The 12,026-nt window shown below is 39.7% G+C and overlaps 1 protein-coding gene across 2 annotated transcripts in view; it reads right to left on the bottom strand.

The window, feature by feature from the left end:
• SLC17A5 (solute carrier family 17 member 5) overlaps positions 1-12,026 on the bottom strand; it is a 38,109-nt gene that overhangs the window by 19,636 nt on the left and 6,447 nt on the right. For both annotated transcript variants that reach the window (XM_084622947.1, XM_084622948.1), the window contains exons 2-7: positions 8,389-8,585; positions 6,644-6,877; positions 5,909-5,996; positions 4,089-4,175; positions 2,701-2,819; positions 148-306 (exon numbers count right to left, since the gene is read on the bottom strand). In XM_084622947.1, coding sequence (XP_084479073.1) covers positions 148-306; positions 2,701-2,819; positions 4,089-4,175; positions 5,909-5,996; positions 6,644-6,877; positions 8,389-8,585 — 884 coding nt within the window. The remainder of the gene's footprint in view (positions 1-147; positions 307-2,700; positions 2,820-4,088; positions 4,176-5,908; positions 5,997-6,643; positions 6,878-8,388; positions 8,586-12,026) is intronic.

Genomic DNA, 12,026 nt, shown 5'->3' on the forward strand with positions numbered 1-12,026 from the left:
TCAATGACAATCTGGGGTAGAATCCAAGCTTCCCGACTGAGTACCCTGTTCTAAACACTAGACTGTATCACCACTCTACTACACAGAGGAAAACTAAGTCATGAACTATAACAGGAAATGGATTGGAATATTTTTGTTTTATCTCACCTCTTGTGCATCAAACCGCAAGATCTCCTTCATGTACGTAGGCAATAGTGTGAGAAGAGTGTAGAAAGTCCAGTTATAAGAAAAGTGTGCCACAACAATAGCCCAGAGTGGAAGGGATTTCAGCATGGGTTCCCATGGTACAGACTTCTGAGTAGAAAGCTAGGAAAATGGAGGGAAATAATCAGGACAACTCCTAGGAATATTTATTCTAGACGTTTTGACCCTACCTAAATCTGATTATTTTGCATTCTGAAGAGCACATTCAAAGTCAGCCTGAATCCTTAGATGTGTGTTCTTTATTGCTAATTATAGTAACTGAACTAAACAAAATTTGACAAATTAGGAAGCAAACGGAAAGTCAGAAATCTATTATGGAGTCACTTATTATGCCATATTTTTTGCCTTTATATTTAAAAAGCTATTGCAGCTGAAACCCTACTGAAACCAATAATAAAAAAGTGGGTTTATTCCCTCATTTACTTTGGTATGTAGGTGTAACATTATCTGATTAAACTATAACCACATAGATTGTTGCTACCACTGTTATACAATTGCAACAAATCTTGTACAAAATGTGGCATGTAAGATGTCTATGGAAACATTATGATTCACTGAATATGATTATGCTATTTGTATGCATGTATCGTTTTTGTAGCTGAAGTTAGGAATATTAACTACATACCTGTATTTCTAAGATGTTTGCTTCTGGGTAACACCAATAGGGTGTTTAGCCAGCACACTGTGAAGGAACTATTCAAGTAGAATGGCCCATTAAAGAACACTTAACTTACAATGGAAGATGTCTATCTACTCCTAATGGATTTTCCCCGCTATCACTAAGCGAAGTCATGCATGGACATGTGACTCACTCATGTGACTCCAAACTCCATCTTTTACCTGTAATTTTCCACAATAAGAACAACGGGATTCCCTTTCCTTGAGAGAAGACATAAAAGGTGCTGAAAACATCTCCATTTTGCCCCTTTTCTACTCAAGCCTCTGGACTATGGACTTATACAAATGGGAACATTCTAACCAAGGGACTGAGGTCCTTCCAATGATTTGGAAGCAACCAGAGACTTGACTTAAGCCAGCAGTTTATTCTATCACTGCTATAAGCCTGAACCAAGAACTTTGAAATTATTGTATGTATTTGATTCCTTTAACCAATTTTAATTCTCACCTTTCTTTCTTTTTATAAATAAACCTGTAGATTTTAGATACTAAAGGATTGGCAACAGCATGATTATTGGGTAAGATCTGAGTTATATATTGACCTGGGTGCGTGGCTGGTCCTTTGGGATCAGAAGAACGTTTTATTTGATGAAATTGGTTTTAAGTCATCTTTAAGTCTAGTGTTTTTGGTGGTGATACAAGGACTGGCATGCCTAAGGAAACTGCTTTTCTGACTTCTTGTTAGCCAGTGTGGTGAAACAGAAGTTTACTTTTGTTGCTGGTTTGGTATATCTTATGGGAGAATAACCACCAGTTTTGGGGTGTGTCTGCCCTATTTCTCAGCAGTTTGTCCTGAATTTGGTATTCTCAGTTTTGACCCACAAAGGCATGGTTACAGCAGGCAACACTCTTATTTTTTTCCATGTTCAGGCTTCATTGAAAAAGCACTAAAAACATATAGGACAAGGAAAAATGTTCCTCTATTTGGTATGTTGCAAACGGACAATGATTTCAAGTAGTTTTGGAATCAGAATTTTTTTCTGAATGTTTGTCCTCCTGCAACAACTTAATTACTCCCTCCTTACTGCTATCAACAATTAGGGACTTAAAATCACTCCTCAAACACATGTGAACTGAATCTCTCCTATTCTGAGATCTTGAGCGTTGAGAGCACCATAGACTCTCAACAGATAATGCTTGCATGTCTTGTAGTTAATAATCATTGCTGCACTGTGGAACACTTACCTTGAAGGATCCTGACATCTCCAGTTCCGTGCCTGTCCTGGGAGTGTGAGTACACGAGTGTGACACTCCCCTGCCCCTTTTATTTTGAGCTTAGCTATCAGAATAATAAATGTGCTGCTTTCTGCCAAACTCTGGTGGGTCACTAGTCCTCCCTAAGTTTATTAGCTGGCCCAATTTCGGGTAACAAATTATACATACCCTACACTGTCCAGGCAGAAAAAGGTAAGTTGTAATGCAAATCAATGCATTAACAGAGACCCATGTTGCTAGAAAATTTGGATGGCATGCACCTGTGTATGTTGTCATACTGCATTCACCTTTTGGGGATATTTAAAAAATTAACATGCATTCACATTACTTTTTGATTAAACATATTCAAGGGTAAACTTGCTTTTTTTCCCCCCAGGTATCTCTTTTAATGACTAATGATTGTTTCTCATTGATCTAACAGTCCAGCATCTTAACATACTTTGTTTTATTTGACTTTTTTATTTTTATTAACGTTTACTCAGTTGCTTCAGATTAAGAATGTTGATGTAAACTTCAATTTTTCCTTCAACATTATGGCAGGTCTTGTCCCTCAGTAGCTCCTGTTCTTATTTAAATAAGAAAAGCTGCATCAAAGCTACATACCTGATCTTTGAGGGAAGAAAGTATATATTCCCTTTCAGTGGGAGAGATTCTTCTGTGAGTTTCCGGAGTATCACTCACCAACCAGATCCAGAAGAGGAACCAGAATACTCCAAGTGCACCTTCCATTGAAAATAAATAAATAAAAGTTGCACATTAAATTGAAGAAAGCCCTCAGGTACTACACAGATACAAACACTTAGAACCACAAAGTGGGGAAATGATTCTCAAGCAAATAAAAATAGTATTAGACTGTCTGGGCCAAACTCTACCCTCATACCAACAGTCCCTCAGCTGTAGGTGAGGACGGAGAATGGACCTTAACATTTAGTGTGGGCAAGGATTCATATGAATGACCTAGTATGGAGACAACTTCAAAGTGACCTTATTTGCAATAACGGTAAATAATGAATCTGTTGTCAGTCCACTACATGGAACAGCTACAGGACAAGGTATCTGGATGACACAGGAAGGAAGTAACATATATATATATAAGAAATTTTAATCTAAAAAATACAGAAGATGCACAGTTTTGAAAAGCCCAAGTGATAGTATACCTATTTTTTAAAATATAAAAATAGTAAACTAGGGTTGTGTTAAAAAATGTTAAATAATTCTCTCTTTCCTTGAGGTGTGTGCACTGAGCTGTTATCAGCTTTTAGGACGTGATTCTCAGTAAGACGACTGCATCCCACTTTTCAAGGCATTCTTTAGTGAATCCCTAGCTCAACTTCTGTGGCTTTGCTAGCGAAACACTGAAAGTTTCACATTGTAAATGAAGAACACATGCAAGTTACTTTTGAGAAGGTCTTCAGCTAAGAAGACCATGTTCCAGGGATCAAAGTTAACTCAATTTCACACAGCAAACAAGAACTTAAAGTCTTAGGTTTTTCTAAATTGATTGAACTCAGACTATTTGTTGGGTAACAGCATTTAGCACAATTTAAGGACAAATTTGCATAGTGAAGGCATAGTTTACAGCCTCCTACAGGAATTTACTTGTATTAAAGGCGGCAGTTTCTCTGAAGAATCAAGCAACAAGTGAAGCAATGTTTTAATGTTTTGGGAAGCCTGGATCAGAATAAAAATGTGTTTAGAAGCTTTGAAACAATAAGCCTTATATTTCTCCTGGGAAATATATAATATATATAATTATATTTTCCCTCAGGAAGTCCTTGTGAATCACTGTTCTTGTAAAGCAGGGGAAGTGTCTCTAGATTTCCCATGACGGAAAATGTCACTGCATCAGCAGCTTCAGAATATGGACAAGCACATCTTTAGAAGTATTTGATCACTTATTTGTAATCCTAAGGTAAGAGGTGTCACAGAAATGGAAAAGGAAATCTTCACTAGAGGAGTATGTTTGGAATTTAAAAAGTCTAAATACTTACCAAATATGTAGAATACATAAATCCAGTTCACATAGTAGCAAATTAAGCCAGACAATGGAAGAGACACAACTGTTCCTAACTGTGCACCTAGAAGAAAACAGTTTGTTTTTCAATTTACCAAATACACATGTAAGTGGCATATGGATTGATCCAAGAAAACATACAACAGCTGGAATTACCAGTCAGATTTTGTTGTTGCTGCACTGATTTACCAAAAGGAAGTTTGCAGATAAATATTTTCACCACCACTAGAGGGTGGTCATTTCAGCTACTGTAATTGCTTCAATAGAATGAAAAAATGGAATTGTAAAGACTCATAACATTCAACACTACCAATGAAAGATCTATGAAAGAGTAAGAAATATAGGTGAGTTCTTGGCCTATTACTGCTCTCTGATAAACTGGAGGGCTCCAAATGTGAAATGGAGGCATATTAAAAACAGTTTGACTCTGAAAAGTGACAGCATACAAAGGAAACTTTTCTTAGTCAAAGATCTGTTCCCTACAAATCTTCTGAGTCACATCTACTGATTCCCCCACTCGGTTTTTACTGCTCTTAACTGTTCATAGCTGTGCTGCCTTTGCATGCCTATGAACGTGAAAGCTGGATAGTATTCCCAGAACTGTTAACTAGGTTCCATTTGTAGGGCCACCTTCTGCTCTCAGTTATGCAAGGCAAATCCTATTAACCTCAGTAGGATTGGGTAGGTAACAGAAGAATTTCATGTGCAAAGCTATTACTGGTGATGCTTCATGAGCAGGAAAGAACCTTTCTTGACTTTCCAATCCAAGATTCAGGTCAAAGAGACGGCAGTTAGGGGGCAAAAAGCCATCATAGTATTTGTAAACTAAGGAAATCTAACCTGGGAATCATTTAATCACAATCAGTACAGAACCTCAAAATGTCATTTTACAAGATCACTTTCCAAACCTAGTCTGAAACCAGCAGATATCATTGTGTTGATCTGTTGGTCAGACAGGTTCAAAAAGTAAGAACAGCTTAAGGTGTCCGAACTGTGTTCTCGCTGAAACAGGGCAATATTAAGAGATCACGTTCACACTGGGAGAAAGCTTCAACCACAAATTGGCTAATTAAACAAAATACAACATTCACATAAAACACACATCAAAATAATTCATTCCATGGATAGTTAAATGGGAACTATATCTTACTTTAACATGAAGTGTTGACAAAAGAAAATAAGCCCAAAAATCACAGGACTGCCAAGAATGAAAACATGAACAAAGAAGAAAATAGACTGTTCTCTGAATTTACATATAAGGTGTCTTATCCAGCATCGTTCCTGCCCACTGAACAGGGTTTGCAACTGATTCTCCTCTCACTTATACACCTTGCTTATGCCATTGTAACTTTGTTAGAGTCCAAAGAAGTTATCGACTCTCAAAAATTCTCTCTTTTTACTCTTGCCTGTGACCATCTTTCCTCCTTGGTTCCTGAATGTTTTAGTTTATTTACTATACAGCATCTTTGCAGCATAATTTTCAGCCATTTGTTGCATCATCGTATATAACATAAGTATGTTAAAATGTTTTAGGACCACAGAGACAAGTTGTACTGCACTGTACTTTCATGTGTGGAGCAAATAGTAAGGAGAGTCTTTATCTTGTTATTATGGGCTATTTTCTTAAGTCATTATCCTGAAGACACATTTGAGAACAGACATCGAAAGAGTAAACAATAGCTTGCATAATGAGGGTAAATTATGTTTTTAACTAGATACACGAATAGTTTTTAAAAGTGTTAATAGACTAAACATTTATAAGTCTGTTACCAATCTGGACATTTCATTCTCTTTCACCTGCATATGAAATGCTAAGGAGCTTGCTGCGTTCCAGTGGTGGAGCCCAAGACGACCACATGGCATGCATAGCCGGAAAGGTAACACCCTGAAAAACAATTTTTTATTCTGTTGAAATATATGGTAATTCCAGAATTATCTACTCAAACTTTCATGTGCCAATTAAATCATATACTTCAGAACAGCAGCACAACCTATTAGTCTCATGAATCAACAGGAAGCTGTTTTGACAAAAAATGCACACGGGTAGTTAGGCAGAATTAAGCTTTTGCTTGTGAATATGCCTTGTGCACGAAGAGGACGCAAAAGTACAAATAAAATAACTCTCTTTATAACTCACTCTTGGTTTCCCATATGCTAGGCAGGGGTTCTCAAACTTCATTGTACCGCAACCCCCTTCTGCCAACAAAAATTACTACGCAACCCCAGAAGGAGGGGACCGAAGCCTAAGTCTGCCCAAGCCCCGCCGCCTGGGCAGTGGGGCCAAATCCAAATCCCAAGAGTTTCAGCCCCAGGCAGGGGGCCTATAACCTGAAGCTCTTGGGCTTTGGTCCTGGGCAGCAGAGCTTGGGCTTCAGCCCCAGCCCCCAGCAAGACTAACACCAGCCCTGGGGACCCCATTAAAATGGGGTCCCGACCCACAGTTTGAGAACTGCTGTGCTAGAAGAACAATACTATTTTGATACAGGAAATGACTAATTTGGATTAAGGGTAAGACAAGACAATTTGGTGTACCTCTCCGAGCCCCTCCAAGGCTCTGACTGCTATGAGGTATCCAACCCCCAAGTCTGCCGCTAAGGGAGTGAACAGAGTGAAGACAGCGGTACCCAGGATGCCAAACCCCAGCAACAGCTTCCCTCCTATTTTACGTGCAAAATATCCACCAGGAATCTGAGTAATGATGTAGCCATAGAAAAAGGAACCAAGAATCCATCCTTGAGTATCCGCATCCCAAGAATACTTTTTCCCCTGAGGAAGGAAAAAAGAAAAGGGCTTAACTAACACTCTTTCTGCATCATGCAATACCTAATATCAGCAAAGAATGTAATTAAACCATGGCTCATTATTTAGTCCTGATGACTAAACTTTGAAGGTCTCACTGCATTTCATCTTGGCCTTTACTCAGGCAGACAGTTTTTGGAATAGGCATACCCTGATGCAAGCCAAAATGCAAAGAGATAGAAGGAAAGGAAAATAGAAGTGAGACAAAAAGATTATATGGGGCAGGACAAGCAGCAGACGGAAAAGCAGACAAACATACAGGAGCAGCAAGGTTATGCAAAGGAGAATGTTACAAGTCCACTAAATTCAAGAAGAGACAGGGTTGCACTAGTGTGTGTGCGAGAGATCAGAGTAACGGGATGGGCAGATGACCTTAGTAGAAGACTGGAGGACAGAGCGGTAAAAGAAGAGACCAGAGAGGTGAATTTTACAATTATAAAGATAAGAGATGGAATGGCATTGACAGATGCAGAGGTGGTGGTTTTGGAGAGCATGAGACATAGAAGTTCTGAATCATCATTAATTATTTCTGAGAATCCAAGTGTACGCCAGGCACTTCAAAGAAACAAGGTGGGATCTGGTCCCTGCCTCAAACAGCTACTGGTCTAAATTCAGTCACAACTCAATAAGCAAGTCCTAAATGAGTCAAAAAGGTGAGTCAGGATGAGTTTTACACTAATAAGATGCATAGTTGTCAGTTAAGACACACACACATTTTCATGAGCTCTCAACTTTTTTAATTTTTTTAAATCAACTCATTTCTCATAGGAAATATGACAAAGTTTCAAGGAAGAGGTTCAGTGAAGAGAGACGGCTTGGCAAATCGGTGTTCCAGGGGAGAATGGAAAAAAAGCAGAGATATGGAAAAGAGTAGGAAACAGAAAGGAAAAGTCAATGTGATTTTTAGAAATAGATCAGGGAAGGTAGTTTCAAAGGTCGGAGAGAGGGGAGCAAAGAAAGAGGATGGATATAAAGGACCAATCAGAATTGTGAGAGAGATCATAAGTGGAGAGATAAAGAATATTATGTATGCAGTAAAGATCTAATGAAACTTGTCCCTTTCATTAAAACAAAATTCCATACAAAGTCAAGACTATGAAAAACAGATGTAGCTTAATAATATGGCAGAGACACTGAGTTCTCAATTGCTCTGACGCATATACAACAGGAAATGTCCACTTCACACACACAATTCAGAGTGAGTCATATTAGACCTACAAGGTCAGTGCAGCCATTTTGCTAAGTATAGTTTAGAACGGATGTAATATAGTCTGTCATTTAGGACAGCACAACATTATTCACCTAAGGTCTCAGAATAGTTCTAAAAGAGCCAATCTATATTCTGAGAAGGTCTGCTGGTTAAAAAAATCAAAAGCAAAACAGTGTTAACAGAGCAGTTAAAAATGAAACATCAAACTCAATCGCAGCATGCTGTTGAAAATAACATCACATATTTTAGAAAACATATTAAATCCTACCGTTGTATTCCGAGGTATGTTTAGGGCAGAAGAATGTTCTGGACACACTTTGGAAGTTGTATTCTTCGCTAAACTTGTATTAGATTCTACCATGTCTACAAGAGCAACGCTTAGATTCACACGTAATGCATACAACAGGAAGAATCCAAAAAAGGCCAGTAATGCTAAATTGTAGCGAGCAGAGCAGCATGTAGGCACTGCAATAAGAGATTTTTAAAAGTTATTTGCTGCAAAAAAGGATAAAAAGCATTTTAGTCACGATAACTTGGATATTTATATGTAAGAAGTGAGAAAACAAGTTTATTTACCCTGAAAAACATATTTTAGATATTGAGTGACTGAGTGGGAAGAAAAGTTTTTGATCTAGTTCCCTGCTGATATGTAAACCTCTCCCACATATATATAAGAACATATATACCTATTGGTCAAAGGGCTGATCCTCAAGTGTAAATGTTGTGCAAGGTTTTTACAAAGGGGATTTAGCAGTATGGTTACAAAGGTTTCAAGAGGTCTTCTGAAACATGGTTATTCAAACTGAAACTTCACAATAAAAAAACCCCCAAGATTAGTGGCAATTTTGCTATACACTTGAAAATGTGTGCAGTATCCTGCTTCTCTTTGTAACTTAAGATACACTCCTGTAGTGCTGCTATAGAATGGCCACCATGGGGTTCCATGTTTGTCACATCTCTATAGCTTCCAGGACAAATTTTGCTCTAGATGTTACTCTGTAACAAGGTGAGATTTCTAACTCTCCAATGAACTCAGCCTTGGATCTGGAAGTCAAGCAGGTTCTGCCTTTCACGAGGACTAATATAGATTCTGTAGAGAACATGGCATCGTCAACAGAATTGAAAATGTGACCCGTGAAAGTCCAGCTCACGTTCTCAATGCTGATCGGATTGAAGAGCAGTAAAAATGTATCTTTTGGATCAGAAAAGTGAAAAGATCTGATTGCCACCCATGGAAAAAAAATCTTACCCTCTCCTTTACAGCTAGAGAGATATCTCCAGCAGCTCAAATTGTGCAACCCCTATACACCCAGCATCAGATAAAATAATTTTTTGGCTATGTACACTATGGAAATTGGGGACTACTCACCTTCCTTAAGCCACACAGATACGCCTGGGAGAATTCTGAGCTACTGCGTGCACACACAATTAATGAGCTGTGCATATTTTTATTTTTTTGTGCAAAAAAAAGTTTCTGCTGAAATGTTGATGCAGTTCTGCCTTATGCCCACCTGAGGGCGTTGTGGTGATAGAACACAGTAGCAGCTCCTGGCCAGCTAGGGAAGAGAAAGGTGCTGTGATGAAGGCAGCCTCTGTCAGGCCAGGTCAAGAGATGGGGGCTAATGGGAGACAGACAGCATTGGGTGCTGTGGGGTATCAGACAGGGACTTATAAGGGCTAGTAGGGGAGGACAGACTGGTGCAAGGGCTGAATGGGAATGGAAGCACAGGGCTATATGGTGACTGAGGAAGGGGTGCAGAGCTACATAACGACAGGAGAGTGGTTAAGTGGGGGCACAGAGACACATGGGGAGAAGTGGAGGGGGTACAGGGACACAGGGACGGGGGATGGTTGAGTAGGGGCACAGAGACACATGGGGATGGGGGGCTGTCTCAGTGAGGGTGGGTGGACAAGTGGTACAAGGACACATGGAGGTTCAGGAACACATGGGGACAGGGACAGATGTGCCTGCCTGAATGGGAGAGGCTAGGGGTCAGCCAGCATGGAGGAAGCTCCCTAACAATCCCTTCCCGCTCCCCATAAAAACCTGTTCCATATTTTTCCCACCCATACCCAACAACCCTACAAGTTCATACCCCAGGGTCCCTCCCAGCAATTTACTTCCCCCTCCCTCAGCTCCTTCATTATCCCTGACTCCTCCAACCCTTTGCACTGCTTCTGAGGGGTGCAGGAAATACTGCTCTGTATTGAGGTTTAAATGAATTATTACTCAGAATTGTGTATTAATATGCCTAATAAGGAATCTATTTGTCAAAAAAAATTTCCTGAATCTTTTTTGTTGTCCGTATTGCTACACATACTTGCTGATAGATATTTTGAAATAAATTACTAAAAATAATTGAAACTGGTGTGATTATACTGTGTTATTTTGACAAATAAAATATGCAGAGTTTTAAAATAGTGTGCAGAATTTTTAACTTTTTGGCAGCGCAGAATTCCCCCAGGAGAAGACAGACCAAATGATATACAGTTATAAACATGAGAACGTCTCCAATTATTAATTAGATTGAATACTTTAAAATATTATACGAAATATATTTTATTATATTAAATATATACTAATAAAGCTAGAATATTTAATTTCAAGATACATGGCAATTTGATTTTTAAAATAAATCTAATATTCACTCTCTCATTTTGTTCTGAGAAACATTTGCTAAGTAGGCTAATTGCCTGGGCGTATCTATGAAACGTGACTTAGAAATGAACTTGACCAAGTCCAGCTGGCTCTCCAGCTCTAGTGGAAAGGGTTCCTGATGAAAGCAGAACTTGCTGGAGACCATACAACTCAGAAAACAGCAAGTACATTAGATATCTGAGCCAGAGATGCTTTGCTGCCTTTTGAAAAATAGGTAGGGCTAAGAGAGGAACTTTACCAGCTCCTAAGGGAAAGGGGCACTGAGTCTGGGATGGATCTAGATATAAATTTGAGCTGAATCAAAGGACTGACGCTGAGACACCGATTCCAGCATTTGGCATCAGCAGCCAAGCGAGCAGGAAAGCTGGTTCTTGTCCCCCTGGGATGATTGGTGGACTTGGATACCATGATGGCCAAATACCAGGACACTGAAGAGGACACCATGGCTCTGATGGTTCATGACACCAATACTGCCAATAGGTAGCAGAATGAGCCAAAGATGAGCTGAACCCCAGAAAGGATCCTGAGAAGCCAGGCCTCTCCCAGAAGCCCCACTTCACCCTGATCCCTCTCTTCCCCATCCAGGGGTCCCCCCCCCAAAAAAAACTTCTCTTCCCAGCAATCCCACCATAACCATCAGCCAGAACCCCTCTTTTCCCTCCCAGGTTCCCCACCACCACCCTGACCTGCCACTTTTTTTTTTTTCATTTGTAGCTTACAAATTTTAAAAAAAATCAGCAGCACCCCTAGGCCAAAATAAATTTGATGAGGTTCAACAAGGACAAGTGCAGAGACCTGCACTTAGGACGGAAGAATCCCATGTACTGCTACAGACTAGGGACCGAGTGGCTAGACAGCAATTCTGCAGAAAAGGACTTAGGGGTTACAGTGGATGAGAAGCTGGATGAGAGTCAACAGTGTGCCCTTGTTGCCAAGAAGGCTAACGGCATTTTGGGCTGTATACGTAGGAGCACTGCCAGCAGATCGAGGAACGTGATCATTCCCCTCTATTCAACATTGTTGAGGCCTCATCTGGAGTACTGTGTCCAGTTTTGGGCCCCACACTACAAGAAGGATGTGGAAAAATTGGAAAGCATCCAGCTGAAGGCAACAAAAATGATTAGGGGGCTGGAGCACATGACTTATGAGGAAAGGATGAGGGAACTGGAATTATTTAAAATGAGGAGTACTTGTGGCACCTTAGAGACTAACAAATTTATTTGGGCATAAGCTTTCGTGGGCTAAAA

Source organism: Lepidochelys olivacea (genome assembly GCF_965140295.1).
Source record: "Lepidochelys olivacea isolate rLepOli2 genome assembly, chromosome: 3".
NCBI lineage: Eukaryota > Metazoa > Chordata > Testudines > Cheloniidae > Lepidochelys > Lepidochelys olivacea.